The sequence below is a fragment of the Stigmatopora argus genome, chromosome 2, assembly GCF_051989625.1.
Source record: "Stigmatopora argus isolate UIUO_Sarg chromosome 2, RoL_Sarg_1.0, whole genome shotgun sequence".
NCBI classification, from domain to species: domain Eukaryota; kingdom Metazoa; phylum Chordata; class Actinopteri; order Syngnathiformes; family Syngnathidae; genus Stigmatopora; species Stigmatopora argus.
The window spans coordinates 11,547,662-11,571,892 of record NC_135388.1 but is presented as its reverse complement, the minus strand read 5'-3'; the positions used below and the strand labels follow the sequence as shown (position 1 = coordinate 11,571,892).

The 24,231-nt window shown below is 39.8% G+C and overlaps 1 protein-coding gene across 3 annotated transcripts; it reads right to left on the bottom strand.

Annotated features, from left to right (window-relative positions):
- Positions 1-772: 772 nt before the first annotated feature.
- mrvi1 (murine retrovirus integration site 1 homolog) lies at positions 773-24,227 on the bottom strand. 3 transcript variants are annotated; one of them, XM_077592515.1, is made up of 38 exons: positions 24,108-24,227; positions 23,735-23,824; positions 23,289-23,408; positions 23,025-23,205; positions 22,872-22,933; positions 22,743-22,803; positions 22,521-22,679; positions 22,286-22,406; positions 22,145-22,195; positions 21,777-21,854; positions 21,638-21,694; positions 21,503-21,562; positions 21,365-21,420; positions 20,792-20,885; positions 20,571-20,702; positions 20,408-20,493; positions 19,414-20,134; positions 18,761-18,896; positions 17,960-17,988; positions 13,894-14,100; positions 12,956-13,062; positions 12,268-12,335; positions 12,011-12,184; positions 11,600-11,631; positions 11,432-11,473; positions 10,831-11,232; positions 10,195-10,273; positions 8,800-8,917; positions 8,675-8,705; positions 7,159-7,299; positions 5,613-5,744; positions 5,119-5,271; positions 4,959-5,009; positions 4,742-4,876; positions 3,852-3,916; positions 3,089-3,211; positions 2,496-2,627; positions 773-2,362 (listed from the first exon to the last, which is right to left on the bottom strand). In XM_077592515.1, the coding sequence occupies exons 2-38, from the start codon at positions 23,751-23,753 to the stop codon at positions 2,200-2,202; spliced, it is 4,578 nt and encodes a 1,525-aa protein (XP_077448641.1). In that variant the 5' UTR covers positions 23,754-23,824; positions 24,108-24,227; the 3' UTR covers positions 773-2,199. The 3 variants fall into 3 exon arrangements, with proteins under 3 accessions (XP_077448641.1, XP_077448650.1, XP_077448657.1); XM_077592524.1 differs by having other exon boundaries at positions 22,286-22,403; XM_077592531.1 differs by lacking the exons at positions 22,872-22,933; positions 23,289-23,408; positions 23,735-23,824; positions 24,108-24,227 and having other exon boundaries at positions 23,025-23,040.
- Positions 24,228-24,231: the final 4 nt, after the last annotated feature.

The following is a 24,231-nucleotide window of genomic DNA, read 5'->3' as shown; positions in this document are numbered from 1 at the left end:
AGAGTAAAGATACGCAGAGTACGCTGAAGTTCAATGACATGAAGAAAAAAAATCGAGGTGAATTTAGGAGTGTGTTAGGATAGGGCTTTTTGGCACATCTTTAGTTAGGCTGAATTGAATTACTGCCGATCTTTCGTTATCTTTGTCTATATTACTGCTATTTCAAGTCTTCTTCTTTCCTGTCTTGCGTTCTTCGGTCTCGTGAGTTGAGTTTAATCCAAAGAACATAAAATCAGGACCAACTGGGCGTCAGTGACTCTTGACTTTGTGCATTCGGTCCAAGTGATTTCCTCCCATGGGAGCTCACCAAATCATGAACGTCTCACGATCCTCTCGTGATCCTCTTTTCAAACCAAACCAAACCTATTTGTTGTCATTCTAAGGTCCCTTCAATCATTTTCTAAGAATATTTAGTAGTATATTACCTACCATGACAGTCATGGACAAATTTCAAGAGCTCTTAGGGGTACCAATTCCAAATCTCAGACATTTCCAACCAAATTTGCTTATTCCACAATTTGGAGTCAAGATTAATAGCATAAATGGATTCTTTAACTTTAACATATCCTTACCCCTCAATTTTCTTTCCTCAACAGTCCTCACTTTTCTATTGTCTGAGTCATGAATTAATCAAGTGACCCTGCCATTTTCTAGAATGTTATCTTCCAGAGGACACCATGGCCAAGCACAATAACATCCTGCAGTGTCAGCTGCTCAGTGCGCGAACAATACTTACTGTACATGTATGGACTTTAAGAAAAAAAAATCTGGGTTGAATTCACAAACCTTTATTTCAAGGTGAAGTGACAAAGCAAATCCCTGGACAGTTGAGACCACAAGCAGACATGCGTGTAGATAACAAAATAAAATAAACCGAAATACAGCGTGCACCATCTGCAACAAAGACACAATGCAATATGGCACAAAATGGCCCATTATAAAAATGACTGCAGGGGTGTCCAAACTATGGTCGGCGGGCAAAGTGCCAGATGAAAATTTCATTGACTATGGCCCGCACAAGAAGCTTGAGTTCAGCCAATATTCTGTTGCACTTCTCAGCTTCAAAATGTAGATTTTTTTGCAATATAAGTATGCTTCTGGAATATTATCTTGTTTCTAGCTCTTAACTCATTCACGACTATTGACAGTCAAATTCATTTCGATTAGGAAGGCTGCCATTGAGATATTATGTTCCTCTGGCATTGATGGCAATAGACGTCCAATCAAGTGTGACTAGTGGGCTGGCAGTGATCTTACGATCGTTTGCTGAGTTAATACTTAAAAATAATAATAAATAAATACATTCTTAAATATCTTTTTTCCTCTGAACATGATGTGATTAGATCGGGAACCTCCCTAACATACATCAATATAAGTGCTGTAGGATATAATGTGTATATATTGTCCTGTTTAACAAATTAAATGGTAGGATTTCAAGTTGGGCTTTCTATCCTTAGATTTTTAGACAAGACAAAAATGTTTCGACACCCCTGAACTACGATGTAAACCTGAAAAATCAAACACAATCTTGTTGACTGCTAAGTTACACATTTGTCAAAGCATTTTTACTTGGGAAAATGGTCAAATGATGGTTTACAGGCTGAAACTACATCCAAGATTAAAAGCAAAGTCAACAGCTTTAGAATAAGTAAAACAAACTCACCAATTGAAGACACATGACAGTCACATGAGGGTGCCGGAACAAAAAAGGATGCGAGTCGAGTTCAAAAGACATCGATGGAATTAATAAGTGCCGTGTAGTCATAAAAGGTGGCTTTTACAGTTTTGTCACATCTTCTAGGTAGATTTCTTCAAGTCGTGTGTGACGTAAAATTGTGATTGAACCTCAAATTGTATCTCTTTTGAGGCATTCAAAGTTCCACTGTGCTTAAAAATATAGTTGTATTTGATAATCTTTAAATGCACATTATGTAAATCATCCAAAAACAATATGTTCTATATCTTAACTATGTACCAGTAATAACTCAACTGACTTCCTATCAAAAGTGCCAAATGTATTATATTCACATGTACTAAAATTGTATTTGGTCCCTAAGTAGAAGTGAACAAGCAATAACTGGAGCAACCTTTATACAGAAAGCCTTATTCGTTAAAATTGGCTGAGTCAGAAACGCTGTCATTGACGCAATTCTTTGGTTCACACACAGTGGTTGGAACCGGAATAAAGTGCCCGTGTTCTCATGTGTCGTCACGCTTGCTGTAGAAGCCAGTAAAGAAAGTGAAAATGCTGATAAACAGACACACGAGCAGAAAAACCACCAGCACAATCCAGAGAAGACGTTTGCTCCATGAAATCTTGGGGCAAATGCGACGAAGAAGAACCAGGACCTCCTCCATCCCTCTGTAATTATAAGTACATTTTCTTAGCAACGTCAAACATTTGTAAGAAAGGATTTGTCAATGCGTGAAAACTGACATGCTGCAAAATTGAAGATATGAATAGTATCTCTTTCTGTGTACAGTTTGTGACCTACCGGTTTGCCTTTATTTTCTTTCCGCTTTCTTCATCCTCTATTTTTGATTCCAGCATCGTATCTGGGATTTCCTTCTCCTTTTCATGTTTTTCCTCCTGGTTTGCTTTGTTTTGCTTCAGTCCTTCTTGGTAGCTAAAGAGAAAATATACATTTTTTACAATTAGCAAGTCTAAACAGCCCACAGTACTAGCCGGCAAAATGTGACTTTAAAAAAATCGGAGTAATCTGTAACTGCAAAACAAATGCACAAATATAAAATTTTACCTACCAAGTGCCTCTTTTTAACAAGTCTTTGACAATAAGACTCCCCTCTGACTGTAGCGCAGTGCAGTCAGTAAAGTATTTAAAATTGCCTTGTTGAAGCTGCCTTAAATGCAGCCAGCACACGTGAACACATGGGAGTGTGTGGCTCATAATGGATTTCAGAAGAGTCCTTAAATGAAGGACTGTCCTGAATTCATGAGGACATAAGTCGACCATCCATACTACATATATATATGACATCTATAATTGTTGCGTGTGTTGAACAGCCATCATTGCGGTCATGTTTAGTTATCGCGGGAGGTGCAAGTGCATGGAGAAAAAGACCTCACCCTTTATTGTACGCTTCTTCCTCAACCTTTGCCTTGAGCTCTGCCCTGATTTCCGCTCTGATCTCTTCCATGTTGACGGCGGTCTTGGCTGGCTCGCTTTCCGGCTCCGACACGTTCTTTCTACTGCATTGTTTCGCAAAGGAAAGAAAAGTTAGGATTCGCACGTCGGCTACTAAGCGGCTTTCGTTCCGAGAGTGTGACTATCCCAACATAAAAATGATGAAGAGCAATGATGGCACAGATGAATCTGCGAAAATACAAAAGACTTAAAGAAGATGAACATTTTTTTTGCCATTTTGGTAAAAGCAATCCAGTTTTACAACATTAACAAATGAAGCATCTAAAAAATGGGAACATTGTTGTGTTTTTTCTCTTCACTCTTCACTAGACACAGCTTTGCCTGTAACCAGGATACGACTGGAGCGCTGAGTCTGGACTTGGTCAAAACTGTGTTTAGATTACGAGCCGGGAGAGCAACATCAAGTGACGTTTGATGATATTATTCCATTCATTTCCACATTTCTCAAGCTTTGCCGCACTCAAACACAACCTCTAGGTCACGCAAACAAGATAAAAGTTCCCACTGCGATATTAAATGCTTTTTCAGGCATTTTTTGACCATTGTTTGGAAGACCGATTGGTGACCTCTTGGACTCAACCCTTGTTATGTGCACGTACACGGTGTGCGCGCATGGGTGTGTGTGCATGTGTGTGTGTGTGTGTGTATGTGTGTATGTGTGTGTGTGTTCACATTTAAACCTACCACTCTGTTGTCGCCTGCTGTGTCGACTCTGATGAGGAGCTTCCTTTCACATCACTCGCTTCATTCTGCCAGGACGGGAGTGGTCAGAAAATGATTAAAGCATCCTGTAATTTAGCGTCAGCACACTTTGGTCAATTTTGATTTTGCTGAACTAAAATAAACATCTTCGGTACAGGGCGGAGGGCTTCGATTACCGCTCGGTGGAGGTGTGACTGTGAGTGTGAGTGGTTGTCTGTTTCATTGTGGCCTGCGTTTGGCTGGTAACCAATTTGGGGACAAAACATCATCGAGATAATTCATTCAACACAATAACTGCGACGGGTTGCTTTGCGCTTCCTGAAGATTTTCTGATTAGAATAGATTTTCTATACATTTGGGGGCAACGTTCATTCATCCCTCCCAGTCCAAATGGATTGGACATCTAGCGCTAACAATGGCACTGAAAGGTGAGCATTCACGGTGCCCAGTTTAGGTGAATTGGACGTTTGTCGCTGTCAATGGCATGTAATAATTTAAATACTGTGGAAAAAAAAATCAACTTTAGAGTTTTACTTTGTGTCTATACTAATAATATTTTAATTTGATTAATTTCATAATAATAATTTATTCATAATCATATAAAAATACATTTATACACAGATTAATTTATACATTTTGCATATATTAAAATAATTATATATATTTATTATTGCTCATCTTTAATATAGAGTAGTTTTAATTTCCCCAAAATAGTCACGAGCCACATGAATGGCTAAAGCTCTTCAAAATGTATTTTAAATGAAGAAACATAGTGAAAAGTGTCAAGTTTTGAATAGCACTGTAGTGACCGCAATCCCTGAAAGGGTTTATAGGCCTCTCATTTGGTTGAACTCAAGAAAGAAAAGTCTCACCAAGGCAAGAAGAGCAGGACCAGGAGCAGAAGATGATGGCGCATTTGGGGCCACAGTAGGCGAAGTCTGACCTGGGATGTTCAGTAGGTTAAATTTAGGCACCACAGCAACACTCACCCTGCGTCTGGGCAGTGCCTAAGCGATAGAGCACGTCACCTCGTTAGTGTTAAAACCACAAAAAGAGTTGGAAAATATTACAGCGGGATTGTTGCCCAACCTTCCCGAGAGTGAGCGACATGGATCTCGAAGCACGAGAGACTCCATCATCTTTAGGAAGAAGTATACGGAATTACATTTGGAAGTAGGACGAATACATTTTTCTAATTTAAATGTTATTGGCTGTCAAAATGGACTCGCTAGATGTCTTTTGTCTCATCACCATTATCGACAGAGCCTCCATAACAGCGATTGGAGTTCTGGTTAGCCAGTTTTTTAAACTCAGTCAACTCAGCGTGATCTTTCTCATAGGTCCTCTTGAGATTTTCAACATATTGCATCATCACCTCGGTCGCTTTGCTCATGCGTTTTTCCTGTGGCAAGAAAAGAGGAGCATTCTTCACATTGTGGAATTGACCAACTGTATTTGTTTTGATTGGGCAGAGAGACTTGAATGACTGGTGAATTTGGTGAGGTAAAATAAACCACAAGAGAACATCACAGAGGATAAAGTTTTCTCAATGGCAATCCCATGAATAATTGTGCAACAACAACATAAACCGAGGCAATAAATAACTTCTGAGGTCCTGCTCATAAATAGAAACAGTCAATGTTTGCTTTGGCAGCACTGTGGTCCGCTAAAACAGAAGATAATATTGCAAAGAGCACATTTGTATCAAGAGTAGAGAAGGAAAATGGACATTTATAAATTTACCTGTCGAACCGCTCCAACTATCTCAGATCTGCTTGTGAGGCGAGTGGCCAGCCGATGCAGAACCGCCAGCGTCTCGATGAGCCGCTGGTAGGCCTCACGCTGCTCCAGGTTCTGCCACTGTGGGGCAGTCATCTAGATGTACATGGAAAAAAATAGGGAAATGGTGTAAAACATGCAGATTTGAGGTTCTGCTATTTCATACATTTGTTATTAATTTTATTGGTATTGGAACATTTGGTTTCCACACAGTGAGAACTGACCTGGAATCGACCTCTCGAAACCAGAACTGAGAGGCAAACATGTTAAGCACTATCACCGGTCCACCTCACAACTGTTGGAAACCTTTATTTATTGAACACTAAAACCTTTGAATGTTTATAGACGAGAACATTTTAAGTGATATAACCAAACGAAAACTTTTTCAGTATTTGTCGACGAAAACCAGACTAAAATATTTTGAAATGACTAAATTATGACTGAGACTGTTAAGAACACAAAGGGCTTCCAATTGCCAAGATAGCGTCGTCACGCAGCAGCCAGTGGCAGTAGCTCTGTCCACTCTTATTTGTTTTTCGTGTTTTACAGCCTTTCTATCTTTTTTTTAATTACATTTTAATATTTCTTAATACATTACTTTTTACTTTACTTTGTACTTTATACTTTTTACAACTTTCTTTGTTCTGTTAGCCTGGCTTCTTTCTGCTACTTTTTTGGAACCATTCAGCCATACCTACGCTGTCAAACACATGGGACTAGCTGTTACAATACGCAGCAGAAGGAGCAACACCTCAATCCCGCTGGAAATTCGGAGCTGGACAAAAGCGCCGGGAGAAGAAGCGACGCTTCAGACCAACCATTCCATCAAGGGAGAAGATGGAAGAGCTGTCGGCGCTTACCAGGCCGGAAACGGAGTCGAGGGGTTCTACTCTGCTACTGTTGATTCTTCAGCTCCAGACTACTGAGGAACTGTGCGGATAAGCTTGGAAGAGTGACTCTATTCTAGAAGAGATTCTCTACCTCGGTCACAGTCTGCAGAAGTTCCCCATCTTGTGGAAGACTTCCTGTGTGTGGTTCCAGCTTTAACCAACGCTACAACGTCTTTTTCTTGAGTCTGTATCCATTTTTGCTACCGCAACCAAGATGGCGCCGCTCAATTGGCAGCCGGTGGCGGTAGCTCCGTCCGCTCTTGCTCGTTTTGTGTTTTTGCTGCCTTTCTGTCATAATGATTTGATTCTTAATGATCCCATATACTTTGTACCTTGTGCTTTGTTGTTCTGCGGCCTTTGCGATTGTTTGTCTAACTTGTAACTATGTGTAACTATGCCTTTCCTGTATCTGCATTCTCACCCTCTTGCTACTGTCACAATGAAATTTCCCGAATACGGCATGAATAAAGTTATCCAATCCAAAAACAATAGTGGTTGAGAAGATCTGAGAAAGGAAGACTAATGACCTTTTCTGTCATATAATTGAGGAATTTGTGTCAAAGATATAGCTATCATTTTCATTCAATAGTAGCTTTTTTTTCCTTTATGAAACAACCAACCTTCAGTGCACCTTTGAATTCTTCAAGTTCTTTCTGCGTATCTTCCTCAGTCAGGCTCCTCTCTCTCTCCGCTTGTTTGATGCGCGTCTCCAGAGTGTAGTTGTCATTACGGAAGGCCAGTGACAGCTGGACAAATGCATTCTAGGGGTCGGAAGTGATCAAATTCAACTCAGAGGAGCACATAAAACACTGAAGAGGCAGAAGACAATGAAAGTCTCACACGTTTAAGAGCACACATTGGGTTCTTTTGTTGACCGAGTACATTCAGTGTTAATGTTCGCGTGCTCGGCGGTCCGTCACGTAGCCTCGGGGATTCACAGAGATTCTGACATTTCACCTTGTGCCGCAAAGCCGACAAAGCCAAGCTGCACATTTCCCAACGCACAAAAGTCACAGTTGGGAGGAAACATATGACCTCCGACTGTTCTAATGGACCAAAAGCCCTGAGCGGCCAAGCAGAGGGGCCAGACAACGTCACTCGTGTTTTGTATCCTCTCCACAGGAAATCACCCTAGGTCTTTTTTACCCGATCGTGACCACAAAATCACTTTCCTGTTGACAAAAAACACATCCAGGCAGCTGTGTTTGCCAATGTGTAATCAACTGCTATGGTAACAAAACAGTTCTCTGCAAATTCAGGGAAATCGGCATTTCATGGTCCAATCAAGTGTAAATGTAACTGCTGTTTGAGTTTGTCAACTCTTCGGCCACAAATGATGGCAATACACTTGAAATCCAATTTAACTGAAATATTACATGTATATTATTATATTATATATATGTATATAATATGTCCATTTCCCTGCTATTAGCTACCACGATACATACTCTGTAACCTATATCAGATATGAACAAGTTAAGCTAATGATAGTTTTTAATATGACCACCACCCCTGAAATCGGTAAACATTCATCACTTTAATTTTTCTTTTTATCATATATATATATATATATATATATATATATATATATATATATATATATATATATATATATATCAGCAACATGCTTATTTATTTATTTATTAACTTATTTATTAGCTATTTATGTCTAAAATGTCTTTTCCTGTCTGTATTCTCACCCTGTTGCTGTGTTGCTGTGACAATGAAATTTCCTGAATACGGGATGAATAAAGTTATCTAATCTAATCTAATCTAATCTAATCTAATGCTGTAGTATTTTTACCTATAAATGCAAATCCTGTGCCCTTGCTCAGCAAGTATGAAAACCCAAAACTGTGACAAAAAGATTCTACCAACAAGCAGGAGGGATCGACTAATTGTTTCTCCCGTGTAGTAAAATTTTGATACTTTTTTAATACTTCACTTTTTTAATACTTAAAATTGCCGTCATAGGGGAGTTTCCCAATATTAATTTCCTTCCTGTTCCAAATAACACAACACATACTCTGTGACCTGGGCTGGCAGTGAAGGGGTTAATGTAGTTTTAATAGGTGGAAACGTTAACGCAGATTTTCCTTTAGAATAAATGATGTTGAAAAAACTTAGAATACAAACCTCAACTTCTTTTTCGGTGAGTGGAGGAGGGCTGGAAATGAATCAAATAGACCGCAATTTCAGGTTAGAGTACATTTTAAAAACATCGCCTTGAAAAGCTGTCACTATCGAGCGGGGACACACACCAGCCAGGAAGTCCGCGATGAAGTTTGAGTTTCCGTAGCATGACATCGGAGATGTGTGGCATGGCGTCTGACTTTGTCTCCTCGCTGTTCGGAGTGGAGTTTGGAGAGAAAACAGGTGCTGCATTCGGAAACATGTTTGAACATTTGTTTAAAATCTTGGTCAGCAGGCGTAAAGGTACAATGAAATAGCAATCATGATCATAGAGTTTTTAAATCAATTATGGTTGTGAAATCACAACCACAGCCTGGTGGTGCAGTGGTTCTTCCGCCTGACTTCTGTGTGGGTTTGAGTCCCACTTGGTCTCAGTGTGATTGTGGCAACCAATTTGGGGTGTCCGCCCCGTGGTTTGCTAGGATAGGCTTCAGCACCCTTGTAATGTGATGTAATGTAAACATCATTTAAACGATCTTCACATAAAAATAAAAATAAAAAAACAATTGCTTTTAAGTATTTACACTACGTATGTAAGTCAAAGATTTCTTAGACCTCTGATAATGGAAACAACCTTAAAACACCAAAAAATGACTATGCATCCATTAGGTCAAGGATGTCATACTCTGGTTGGTTCGCGGGCAGCTTTAACGTCAACTTGATTTAACGTGGGCCGGACCATTTTAAATATAATATTTAGATTATTATTTTTTATAAATGGATTAAAAGAACTCGATTCAAAGCCCTGAATATTCAGTTTTTTATAGATCTAAAACAATGTTTATTTTAGCTTTTTTTGTATGTTTTTAGATTTTACAAAATGATTTTTGAACTAAAAACACAGAAAAAAAATTAATTAAATTAAATTTGATCCTAAAACAGAAAGTCGGCACTCATGATTTACTTTCCCGGGCCACACAAAATGATGCTGTGGGCCAGATTTGGCCCCCGGGTTGCCACTTTGACACGTGCATTAGTGTTAGTGAATCCCGTGGAAATGGAAAAATTGGTAGTATAATAATCTGGGATTTTTATATTTGATTGGCTAATACTGTAACAGCATTAATAAAATGTCTGCCTCTCAGCGGGTGGTCACTTCTTGGAAATGCTGGTTTTTAATCTACCATTTTTCTCCACTATGAAACAAAAATGCAATCCTGTGATGTTTCAAATTATTAGACAAGATTCTCTCCACAGGAATGTGGGTCTGTATCAGGTACATTATCATAGAAATTCACTCATATTTGCGCACTACATTAAATAATTTATTCTTCCACAGGTGTTGATACAACCACGTCATCTGCTATGGAAACCTGAAAAAAACATCAGATCAGCAAAGGAAAAACACCATTATCATCATCAGATTTTCTCAGAGATTCAGGAAGCGCACACCCTCAGAGATATTTTGTTATGAAAGTACTTTTGGGCCTTACATGAGCCAAAGGGCGAACAAAGACACTCACCTTTTTCCTGTTCAGCAACTTCACTCAAGTCTGGTAACTTGGCTCCAACTACGGACTGGTTACGCATTAGCTTGTGCTCCTGCGAAAACATCACATGGAGGTGCAAAGGCACGCACGTAATCTTTTGAATGTAAAAAATGAATTTGGCACTCAAATTGTGCCATTTACCATATTTTTGGACTATAAATTGCACTATTTTCCATATTCTGGGCCTGCGAATTATACTCAAGTGCGATTTTTTTCTCTGTGACTATCGACAGCCCGTGATGTTGTTTATTTAGGGTGTAGTTAACTGAAAACTATTATGTGAACAGAAGGCCTATTTAGCCCGTTGTTTTCCATTTTACTATGACTCTAACATATATGTTCTTAGTTTCTAAAAGAAAGACCTCCCAAAAGTATATATATATATATATATATATATATATATATATATATATATATATATATATATATAGTATTTGACTGGTGGAACTTACACTCAAATGCGACTTATACTCCAGTGCGATATATTTTCCGTCTTCTTGTGTATTCTTTAACTGGTGGAACCTACACTCAAGTGCAACTTATAGTCCGACAAATACTCGTAAATGTGAAGATGCAAAGGCATACAGTACGAGAAGAGCAGTGTTTTACCTCTCTGAATTTGGACAATTTGGGCACAGGGAGTTCCTTGAGCCCTGTCGTTTTAAAAATACCATCACGGGCTTTGTCCGAGCTCGTGTCCTCTGCTCCATTTCTGGAGTTAATGCCCCCGATGGTATCCCAGGAGACAGCTCTCATGAGCGGTGGAAAGGCACCAATTGTTTTGATTTCAGCAGTGCAGGGGGCTTGTTGCGTCGGGGGTCGAGGGACGGGCTTGGCAACCCCGGTGGCCGGCGCCTGGTTGAAATTCCATCCTCCGTCATCACTTTTATTGGCTCCCGGGGGACTTTTGGGCTCACAGTTCTCCTTCGGAATGGCAAAACGGGGCGTTAGGGTCCCAGAAGACACTTTCCTCTTCTCTGTGGGCTTCCAATCCATTGCTAGTCTGCTGCCCTGAGGGATGTTGAGACACTTACGTTAACACATTCAATGTCATTGACAGGGATAGACGTCCAGGAGGGAGAAGAGGAAAGACTGGGTTCTGACAGGGCAGGATGAGTTCAACTTTTTTTTTAACATGCTCTCTCTGCAAGTGTCTGAACTTTTGAAAAATGTCAAAAAGGAAATGAAACAAGTGAATGTGTTGTCTGACCTCCACTTCCTTTTGCCCCCTCACTGAGGCAACGTCCAGATGCTGCGGGAGAGGGCGACACAGACAATGACTTTAAAAAGCGGTAAATATTCAGTATACAACATACGCACACTTGCAATATACATCAAAGTATAGCTTTCCACGTAAAGAAAGGAAGATTTTTCATACCTGACTGATTGCCTGTGCACTGCAAGTCAACTCTGGAACTCCGACAAATGGAACAATACAAAAGAAACAACAACTGGAATGAATGACCAGAATGTCACTCAGTCCTACAACTTGATTGTTACAAGCTTCATACATATTTTCAAATAAATGTTGCCATGCTTTAACCCTTTATAGGGCAAGTGACTTTTTTTTGGTAATAAAACAATATATAATAAAATACCATAACATTTCATAACCATTCTATTGTATTTGTTTTTAATATGTAAAATTCTATATTAAGAAATTTGTTAAAAACAGGAAATATACATCATTTTTGTGGCTTCCAATATTTTTCTTATTAAATTAATTGAATGATATTTAAATGAGTGCGCTCTAAAGGGTTAAAGATGTCAACAAAAGCATGTTAGTCACCTGCGGTATAATCGGAAAGGCTGCTTGTAGAACGCCGGCCCCGACGCATCAAGAAGCGGTCGCTGACCTTTTTGGCTTGTTCCAGCAGCTCCAGATTCTTCTGCCGATCCTCTTCAGAGAGCTGTATCTCTGGGAGTTTGTCCTTCAACAAGTCAATCACGTGACCTGTGCTGTCTGAGAAAAGTCAATCATTAAGTCCCACACACGGTTGTGTAGTTGTTTAAATGTAATGTTTTTTTTTTAAATCTCTTACTAACCTATTGTTGTGATGCATCCTGCAGAGGAGTTTCTGGCCAGACGAACTCTGGGACTGTGTGGCCTTAAACTTAGCAAACAAATGATGCAGGCTCTTAACTAAGTGTAGTTAGTGTTGCCATACATACTCATACCTGTCAACCTCTGCCGATAACTGCCCTTATAAATGATTATTGATTCCCCTTACAAAACCCCAAAAAACCTTACAAACACCGTACGACTCGTACGGTGTTTGTAAGGTTTTTTGGGGGGTTGTAAGGGGAATCAATAATCATTTATAAGGGCAGTTATCGGCAGAGGTTGACAGGTATGCATACTACACATTGTAAAAAAAGAAAAGTTGTCAGAACTTGAAATTTCAGGTCAACCATTCATTAATTGATATCATTTACTCGCAGGGGTGCTTGAAACTACACCAGCCAACTAGGGTCACCCTGAATTGGTTGGCAACCATTCGTAGGATACTGGCAACCATCCACACACAAACACACTATGGACAATTTGCAGTGCTCACTCAGCCAAGCATGCATGTTTTTGGGATATGTGAGCTAGACCAGAGTACACGGATAAAAGCCACACAGCCACGGGAAGAGCATGCAAACCCCATACATGGCTAGAACCCTTGATCTCAGAACTGTGAGGCAGACCACTGTACAGCACTACAATGGACCATACTTTTACTGCGCTCACCTGGCTTGTTCTTGAGGTCGGCCATCTTGCAGGAAATTGGACGCCGTCTGTGGGTAAATGATGGTGGGGCCAGTCATGACAACAGTGGCACTATCAGCAGGTGCACACTGTACAAAAAGCACCACAATGACAACATGTGAAGGCCATGTTTAAAAGCTCGTTGTACAATATTTTCAATCGCTCAACGCAAAAATGCAATTGTAGATACAGTTTAAATGCAAGAAAAGGTCAAATAACAATCACGTTTATACATGTTGACATTTGGAATGAATAATTCAAAGAAAAGTGTTTTGTGGATGAGAACATTATAGATTAGGTTTCCAAATTTGTTGCAGTGTGACAACTGAGGTTTTTCAGATTTTGTTTTTTCGTTTTAGTGAAAACTCATGATTCGGCTGTTTCATGGGTGGAGGAATCAAATGAATGAAGCATTTCATTTCTACGTTTTGATTTTGAATTAAAGAAATAGTAGTGATTTCAAAGGAGAGATTACAGAAAATGTCATGCGCAGGTTTTAGTAACTCTAAATACATTTGCACAAAGAATATGACCTTCCTTCAAAATTCTGTGAATAGGTAGCTTGTGCTGAATCATTGGTACAATTTGGACAGCTAGGGATATCATTGAATACATTTTAAATGTTCACCATTTCAAACGTTTAAGTCATGATGGCCAAAAACAAAACAACGAGTCCTAACCATTACCATGGCTATTACTGACTGTATAGTACTAACTGTACTTTTCATGACGTTACATTCATCAGTGCCTTGAAAAGCCCAAAAAGCCTACCTTTTTTGGAGGAGGAATCTTGGACTGGGAACACTGAGAACGATTCCTCACCATGGCCAAATCGATTACTCAGGCGGAGCTTTTATAGACTCACATGCTTTGGCCTAATATGTGCAACTTCAAGGGAGGACACTGTGTTGTGTACTCACCATACTGGGAGAGCTAGAAGAACTGTCCTGATCCTCGGGGGAGTCCTCCTCTTCCTCGGGCAGTGTGGGCATGGCAGGGAGCAGACAGGGTCTGGAGCGGGTGAGAGGGAAAAAGAATCTGCCCTCGGTTGTGGAGACGTTGCTGGATTCTTTGGTGATGGGTCCGGGTACAGTATCCTGCACAAAGTCTCTTGGCTCTTCCTGGACCTGAATAAAAAAGTTCAATTCCGTGGATTGCACTGGATGTAATCATTGATTGGGTGTAATAACTGTAATACTATACTATTTTAAAAAAAATGATCGTGTTTTTTTTAATTTATGAAAGATCAAAAAGGACAGACCCAGCCAACAAGTTCAATTAACATCCGCATGGATCAAAGTCATTAATTGGACATATAAAATGAAGTTTTCATTGTGGATGTATTTAAAAAAATACCATACAATACATTACAATAAACTATGCAGTAATAAACAAAATGTGATGTTGCAAATCAACTGCGACGGTGCTTTAAAACTAAGCACGTAGAAATACATTGAAAGGATTGGAAAAGTAACGGAGGGGTTTCCTATCTACTGCTTTGTACTGACGGGTTTGAGTCGCTACGACGAAAAAGTTTAATCCATGCAGATCCATGGATTTGTGGTATGCAGGGTTGCAGGATTAACCCTTATCAATTGAACATTTTTGTAACAGATAAAAAAACAACCCCATACAAATCTGGTGTCTACACGTAAACATCAAATTGGCTCATGTGGGCCCAAATATTAGTGTGGCCTATATAACTGAAAAGTGCAACACTCTAAAGTAGATTTATTTTTTGATTTCATAGTATTTAACTCATCAGCTGCCATTGAAAAAGAATGTCATCCAATTCAATAAGACGTCATTTAAGCTTGGAGGACTGGCCTGGACCTTCAAAGCAATTGACGGCCCTAGACGTCCAGTCCCTTTTCAATGAGTTAACAAAGGATTGATCTGAAAATGCCCCAAAATGACCAGGAAGTGACTGAAAATATAGCACTCCATAAAACCACACTATACTGTACATCCTTATTGCAGAACTTCACCACCAATGCAGCGATTATGCAATCACCATATTAAAAAAAACCAACAACAACAACATAGACATTGTCAAGTATGTCACGTCCCATCACCATTAAAAATCAGAGCTAAAGAGGATACATTGTTACATTTTATAAAACAAATCCCAAAATAGCCTTTGCGCCACAGTTACAAATTGATTGTATACTAACTATCTCCTGTTATTAAACACACCTAAGGCCGAACCAAAATGAATACACACTGTACACTTTTGTTGACATATGATTCATTCAGTGGCAATGGATGTTGAGTTTGTGTTTTTGTAACTGACTGCTGCATACCGAGAACGCAACACAAGAAGTTGCAATTACACAAACAGAAACATGGAGCGATGACATAAATACGCCTGTATTATCGTTTGTTGGAGGAAATTCAAGCTTAGTTTCAAACAGTAAAAACCATACAGGGTTAAAATTTCTGTTTTCTTCCAATATTGATGATAATTACTGTTTAAACCTCCCTTTGAACGTGCTTCCCTCTTTTGAAGCAAATACTAGATGCAAATCAGCACACAGTGTCAGCCTACTGTATTGTCGACACATTTGCATAAGGTTCCCTCTTTTCCATTGCCTTGTAAAGTACACGTCTATTAAGTGTGATTTTCCCTCCTATAAAATGAGATGTATGGAAAACAATCATGGTTCTTTGAAGAAACATGGAAAAACAAGCCGATCTTAAGAGTGTGCAATGATGCCATTTTCTGAAAATAGAAACACTGGCCAAAAAGAATGATTGTTACAGAACATTTTTAGCCCCACTCTGCATACGTTTCATCTAAACAAAAGGGCAATTTGTCTTTTTTCCTTCCACTGTGTTGCTTCATCTAGCTCCAAATAAAAATGAACTGACTGTATATCTCAGAAATGTGAGGCGGTCGTGCTTACCACTCTTTTACTGGGGTTAATTTCATTTAGTTAAATTCTAGACAAAAGCAAACACTAATTATGTCTTGTCTTGAATAAAATCCATCAAAGTCCATTGCAAAAAGAAACAACAGCAGACTTATTATCATGAAACATTGCCTGTCTTAAATAAATTATTGCTCGATTCCCATTTTCCACCTGCACTTGGCCTACAGTTGCATTTGATGAGAAAGGACTACTATCAGTATTAAGGTATATATTTCAAGTACTTTTTTATTTCTTGCATTTTAAGATGGGTGCATTTGTTTTCCTACAGGTTTTACACCTTTCCCTGCTGTCGTTGATTTTGTTAATTGTTAGTATGGTACTAATTCTAAGCTTTATGTCTCCTCAAGATTGCAATGAAAAGGCCATGTTAGAGCAGCAATGGCCATTTAACTATTAAACATCATAATCTCCCAAAAAATCTAAATTCTTTAACATCAACACATCAGTTTAAGCAGCATTTGACAGCAGTTGCCCTCCTAAACCTGACACAAATTCAGATTTTATCCAGCTCTGCATGAGGTTTCCCATCGCAGACGTGACTGTGAGATAGTTTAAATATTTGTTCAGCGCTTTGATTATTTCCTGTGGGACAAGGGGACAGAGCCCTCACAGTCCAAACGCAGCCTTTTTCTTATGTAAGATCACCCAAAGTGCTTCTAACAAGACAAGAAAAGAGACACCGGGAATGTCATTCCAGTTCCTCTCGTGTTACATAAGACAGACCCCTCTTGCCACATCTGTGTATAATGTGGTTGAGTCAAGCATGGGGCCCTCAGATGAAGCACATTGTTCGAGAACCACAATGTGAGATAAGAGTGCAAATTAATGAAAAAGATGTCGACTCGATATATCTGTTGCCTTTGCAGCCAAATCACTAGATGCTCCAACACAAACGACAAATACTAGTTGCACCCTAACCTTAACAAACCAGTCCTTGAAGGTAACACCACAACACACGTTGAATTCTATTGCCGCGAAAGCACCAGAGCTTGACCTCCACCACAAACAATGAGCCCTCAACTGTGAGACCCTACTACTCTCGAAGCCTTCTATCTGAAAGCACAGCACATTACCTTCGTCCAGCTCCGGTTCCCACCGGTCTTCCCCACTCAGACCGACCTCTCACCGACTGTCACCACACTGCTTTTTCTCAGAAATTGCCTCCAGCCTGTTGGTCTCCGCTTCCTTCTCCCATCCCCTCGGTTCCCTGTCTTTTTTTCAGTCGCAGCCCCTCTTTGACTCCTGGGAGCTTTGACCATTTAAGGAGAAGGGCTCTATGGGTCTTTCAGCTACTTCAGTCTGGGGCTGTGTGTGAGTAAAGTTAGTGTGTTACTCCTCTACCCGCTAGGCGGAAACAATATTTCCTTCTTAGACCTATTACACTCTGCCATGGGTGGTAAATTGCGAGCAATGAGTTCATTGATAGTCCTCCTAGTTCAGGGGTGTCAGACTCGGGTTGGTTCGCGGGCCGCGTTAACGTCAACTCGATTTCATGTGGGCCGGACCATTTTAAATATAATATTTAGATTTTTTTTAATAAATGGATTAAAAGAACTGGATTAAAAGCCCTGAATATTCCTTTTTTTATAGATCTAAAACAATCTTTATTTTAACTTTTTATATGTATTTTTAGATTTTCCAAAATGATTTTTTAAACTAAAAACACAGAAAAAAAAGATTTAAAAAATTACAATTTGATCCTAAAACAGAAAGTCGGCACTCATGATTTACTTTCCCGGGCCACACAAAATGATGCGGCGGGCCAGATTTGGCCCCCGGGCCGCCACTTTGACACGTGTCCTAGTTTATCTGAATTGGATCATTGACAGTCCTCCCAGTTTATCCGAATTGGATGTCCATTGTTTTCAATGGCAGGCAATTAGATAATTTCAGGTTACTTCCAGTTGAATTTGACAGCTGCACCAAGTCAATATGTTACACTTTGTTTGGACTTTTGACACACAACAAGGAAAAAAGACATGTATATAAAATTATAAAATGACTCCTATACATAGTCTCCATAAGTTTTCTATTACAAAAGGAAATGTCTCACCTTGCCACAGTTGTCTTGTTTTGTGTCACCTGTGGGGGCCAGAACAGAATAGAACAGTTGATTTGCATTTAACAGGAAATCATATGCAATGCAAATGTTGCAGGACGGCAGACCATAAAATGGTCTGGAAAGACCTTAGGCGTTTTATTCTGGCAGGTGTTCCCAGAGGCAAGTTGATGTGCCTAATAGAAGTGTTAAACTCCAGTTTCAGGAGGTAAAGTTACCCTCCCTCGTCATCTTCGTCACTAGGAGCAACAACAACCCGGCAACTAAGTCCAGAGATGCGATGGAGCATCTACTCAGGTTTCAAGCAGTGACAGCATAAAATGGGGGTTAAAATATCAGATGGAGGCAATGTCTACGCAAAGAATTCATAATTTCTGAGAATCCAACTAGACTCACACTCCTGTGTCGCAAATAAACAAGATCTTTTTATGACTGATGCAATGGAAATATTTGCTTTTCTGATGGGTGCCAGGGGCCCGGCATCCCTTCTGCACACATGCACAAATCGGACCAATACTGAATACTGAAAGGAAAAAAAACAAGATGAATTATAAATTGATTAAATTTTCCCTACTTCATCCCACAAGAAGTGGGGTTTGCATTTTGTTTACTTTGCATGTATTTGGCCACAAAAACCTTTTGTATGCAAAGCATATTTTGCGTGTGAATACAATACTACTCTCTGTCATACCCTAGTCGTTCCTGTCCTCCCTCTTGTAGGTCGATCGTTGCCGATTGCATTGAATACGTTGGACATTAGGTTATTTTAATTAATGTGTGATGCAGGCATCGTACCATTCATGGGAAACTGGGGAAACTCATTGACTTCTGGAATTACACAGGGCGGAGGACTGTCCATTTGTTCGTCATCTTGCGTAATGCACTCCGCTGAGTGGTCTGGCCCAGTTGACACCTCTGGAGATGGCGGTTTCTGAAAAAAGGAACAATTAATCACTCTTACTATTTATAATGCTTTTCATAAATTATTTTCAAGAAAATGGCTTAGCATTGGAATATGGTGGTGCTTTGTTTGAAAATGTCTCACTTGTTCAGAATCTTGACGTGTCTGACCCAAAACAATTGCATACGTGAACTAGTAAAGCAAGTCAAAATTTTCAAATTACAGTAATAATGGGACTATGAGCTCCATATATAAGAAGAATTGGAATATAACTCTCACATATCCACATGGTGTTATGAGAAATTTAGAACAAAACACGTGGCTAACTGGCCTGTAAAGAATGAAAAATGACCCGCACCGAACTATAAACCACAGCATTAGTTATAGTTGTTTGTTTTTTATACTCTGAATATTGTGTCAAGTATTTCTACGTTGCTCATGTAGTCATATTAGAGGAAAATAACTGTAAATCAATGCAGCATTGCAACAAAATTGTGCTTTTTTATTTGACAGAAAACGAAACAACTTCCTCTCCTCACATACCGACCTGATTAGTCGTTTTTTCCCCAATCCGGGCTTCAAGCAAATTCAGCTGCATGTCAGCATCTGCCGTTCTTCCCAGAGCGGCCTCCACCTTCTGAGTGATGCTCTCCATCCTCAGGCTCACCTGGCTCACCCTCTTCTCGCTCTCCTTCACAAGTTTAGCTGACTCCAGAGCACCGTTGACCATGGCTTCCATTCTTCTCAGGGCCGCGATCAGTCCGTCTGCAGTCACCGCCAGTTGGACTTGTTGCTGCCGTGAGCCTGAACCACCTGGGCTGCCAACAGGTTCCGTGGCCACCGAGGCATCCCTCTGCTCCTTCACGCGTTCTCCCCCGTCGTCTATATACTCCTTCTCAGTGTTGGTTTCCTTGTGTACTACAATCACTTGGTTATTTCTCTTTGGCTCAACTACCGCGGTCTGCGCACATTTTAGAGAAGCTTGCAGGTGGCAAACCTTCTCCCTCATATCAGTTATGGGCTCCTCCGACTTTTGGAGCCGCGCTCTCTCTGCGATCTCCCGAAAAGTCTTGATTTCGCCGCCTCGGCCTTTTGTTCCTTCCACGCTAATAGCTTTCCACCACTTCACGATGGACACTTTCTTGGATTGCTGAATGGGTTTCCCTGTCTGGTTTGCTTTTTGCTCCTTCTCCCATGGTTTCCTCCGCTCGTCCACCTTCTCCCCTTTGTCCTCCCTCGCACACTTCTGCAACTCCAGGTCCTGCAGCCTGAAACCACCAGCGCAGCTTTATAAACATCTCCCTCACACACGCTTATGTCTGTTGTCACCAAAGGGGCACTAAAACTGCACTTAGCCTCAATACAGTCTTACACACAGAGGTTGGTAAAGCCTGTGCTTCCCGTGAGGGAGGCGACCATAAATATTCTGTCAAAAGCAGACATTTTATTAGCAGGAAGAAGCCGCTCAGAGCAGAATCTAACATCAACTCAATCCACTGTGTTACCATAACAGGAGAAAAGAAAGGCAAAATGTCACATACACATTGACAAGCTGCTGCTTGATGCTTGCCTGTTGCTGCTGGTGCTGAGGAAAAGACTTTTCCTGTCTCTCAACAGGAGAAGAGCTCTTTGGTAAACAAGGCACAGAAGCATTATGAGCCCCACAATCAAACAATTTTCATTCAAGTTTAAGTTTAAACACACCCTCTCTGGATTCTGATTGCGCCAAAGGTGAACTATTTCTGCAGATTTGATCCTATGGATGATGCTTTGAATGTCATCACCTTCTGTACGGAGAGAAGGGAGGCTTCTTTCATCCATAGCTCTGCGATTTTGCTGTCAAAAGGAACACGGGTCTACCTTTGTCAACATGCTACAGAGAAGTGATTCTACAGAAGACAACCAGATGGTGTTTCTAAAATTACCTGCTGTAGGTCTTGCATCTCACTTTGCAGAGAGCGAAGGTTTGGAGGATCTCGAGCGTAGAGACTGTGAGGACCAATGCAGAGTCTGTCATACCTGGGAAGAAATAATAAATGGGAGCAGTCAAACTATTCTTTATTAGCTGCTGGATAGAGTGGATATACATAAAAAAGATCAAGTTAACTCATTGGCAGCCATTGTCGGTGATAAACATCCAATCTGTTGTGACTGAGAAGGTCTGGCGGCAATTATCCCTCCAAAGCAAAGGCAATGCACAAGGCTCAATATAAGAGATGTTTGTCTATCATCGTCAACGGCATTGAATGAGTTAGGCATACTTGTTTTCGCAACGGTAAAGTGGCCTATAATCAGTACACAATTAAATTATTAACTTGTAGAATTAATGGTTACAGTATGACATGCTCTGATTGTCAAAAAATGTAATGAAATGATTTATTCCATTGTTCTTTCTTTTCAGTCAGAGTCTCTCTGCATGCAAAATTGATAATATATTAATAACGATAACAATTCTACACTTTCAATAAAATTTTCCCACAGTTTTTTTCCCCAAATACCTTAACAGCACTTGATGTGAATGTTCATGCAATCTCATTAGCTCTGCCTGCAAGCCCTATAATATGATACCAGAGAGAATGATTACCCACACATTTTATTTACGCAGAGCAGCTTCTGATTACAGTTTTGCAACAAACCTCAATCATGTTATGATTCTCCACATGAGAACTCTTCATTTTATCCATCAGAATGTCTTTCTACACAGGACCGAAAAAAAACTGTGATGACAATGACAAGCACAATGTTTTTATTGATGAAAAAACAAAAACAACCTTAGTCATTTCTGTGTCTTTCAGAGTCAACATGACCAGAGTTTCTTGAAGTTCAGCCTGTGAATATTTAAATCTGTTAATGTTTAACAAAACCAAATCAGGGCACAAAAACAGTAGTCTTCCACTGAAATGTTCCTACCCTCAGCTCAGCATTGACTTTGCGTAGTTTGTTGACGGCATCTTCCGAACACGTCTTTTCAAAGGAGAGTTTATCATTCTGTGGAGACAAGCAAATTCTATAGGAGGCATTTTATTTATTTTCACCCTCTACTAGCCTGATTAAAACTACTAGTCTCTACTTTGAAGAACACCGGTAGTACTGTATCTCATTAAATCAATAAATACAGAGACCGAAAAGAACATTCATTGCTGTACAGTTACTTACTAACTAACTTTTGTTTTATATTAAGGTGTTTCAGTTTTAAAGTGTGAGTGTGCCGCTGTTGACATGGGAGCGATGACAAAATGTGGGCTTTTGTTTTGACAAGAATATCAAGAGAAAATTACCTTATCTTCAAGCCTCCTGATGTGAACCTTCAGACATTCGACCTCGTTGCTCTGCAGTAGATCACAAAGTTTCAATTTAATTAGATTTTTGTACTTACAGTAAACAGCTTACTCAAGCATTTGAAGTATGTGAGCTACTACCAGTTTGGTGCAGCTGGCTTGCATACGGCTGACTCTTTCCTGAGCCTCTTTACAGCCCCGACGTGTCTCCTCCAGTTCCTCTGTTATAGATCGGGCTCGAACAGCTGACCGCTGGGAACTACTTGTGCCAAAATAAAGAAGTGAATCTCCCAAGAAAAGCAGTCGTTGTCTCGACATAAACTGCAGTGCGATAATGCCGTGAGTGATTTTTCACGCTCAAAAAGAGATGTTTGACCTGGCGAGCTTTGCTCTCAGCTCAGTGATCTCCAGGCTTAGCTGCAGGTTGACATCTTCACATTGAGCCACCGTCCTCAGCAAGCTGCTGTTCTGCTCGTTCAGCTTGCGGTGAGCCTGCTTCAGTTCAGACACTGTCGCCGACAGCTCTCTTCCGTCGCTTGGAGCAAATAAACACAATAAGACGATATCATCGGCAGTGCGAAAAGAGATCCAAACTAACCAGGAACACTGTTGGCTGTCTGAAGGAGTACCCTTTGTTGTAGTAGTAGAGAATTTCACACCTGAAAGGGCTTTTGGTAAACAAACAGACAAAAAAAATCTCAGACACTTTTAATTTTATGTGGCTTACCATTTCTTAGCCCTACTGAAGCCTCTGGAAAAGATTCCTCACTACCACTACTCACATCAGCCCTGAACAGCAGGAGGAATGATGAGGACAATACACTTGATCAATAAATAAATCTCTAAGAATTGCAGCTAATATTTTAGAAATACTGTTTACCCGTCCTGGTTGCACTGGGCGATCCACTGCTTCATAATCAGGTGGAACATCTCTCTGCTTACAATTGGGTCTTGACATTCTGGATCTAGCAGCTGCCGCAAGAATACCAGCCGGCCCTGCCCCTGACTCTGGGACGTCACCCTTTGCAGGTATTCTAAGATGGACGATGCAGACACCTCTCCTAATGGGAATCGACCAAAGCAGATCTAATGCTGCACACATTTGAAGTGTTTTTGATTTCATTTTCGCTATTTTTCAACACACCTGTGTTGGAAGTGTTACATGCATTATACACGATGTCAATGAGTTCATGTTCGGAAAATTCATTCGCATCGGTGGAGTCTTCCAGTCCATTCCTCATCCCAGTCTTAGGAGACTTCCACACTAAACATTCATAACGACAGTATTAACATCAGAGGTGGGTATATATATATATATATATATATATATATATATATATATATATATATATATATATATATATATATATATATATATATATATATATATATATATATATATATATATGGATAGATTTGTTAGACACCTTTTGCCATTTTGCTTCTGTGTGATGTTTAAAGACTGTACAATTTGAGCCCAAAAATACTTTAGCAACAGAGTAAATATTATACAGCCCTACTCAATCCTGGTATCAATAATAACTGATCTCACTCATGAATAGTGGTGACTAAGGTCCATGCGTTACTTACCATCATCATTGTCAGACATTGTGTTAAATGGCAAGATTCCCGTACACAGCAAAGAGACTGATGGATGTCACGTTTCTACATTAGATGGAACTGAAATCAAGGGGGAAAATAATTAATTTTTTAAGTTGAAAATTAAACTTGGGGGTGAAAAAAGTATGGGATAAAATTCAGATGGGGCGAAAAAGCAGTTCGTCATTTCAATGAGAAAATACAATGTCTGATTTTATTATAATATATAATATTATTAAGTAGTAATTTAAATGTAAATGCATCATAAAAACCAAATCACAATTCTTTATCTGCTACCTTTAAAAAAGAATTGAACAATGCATCATTTGGAAAAGAATGATAAATTAGAATGATAAATTCTTACTTCTCAAAACAGCTCAGTTCTTCTGAATGGACAAGAAAAAATGCTTCAAAATAGGATTTTCATTGTATTTTGACTTGTCCTCTGATTCACATAAGAAGCCTTCAAGATGCTCTTGCAACTATAT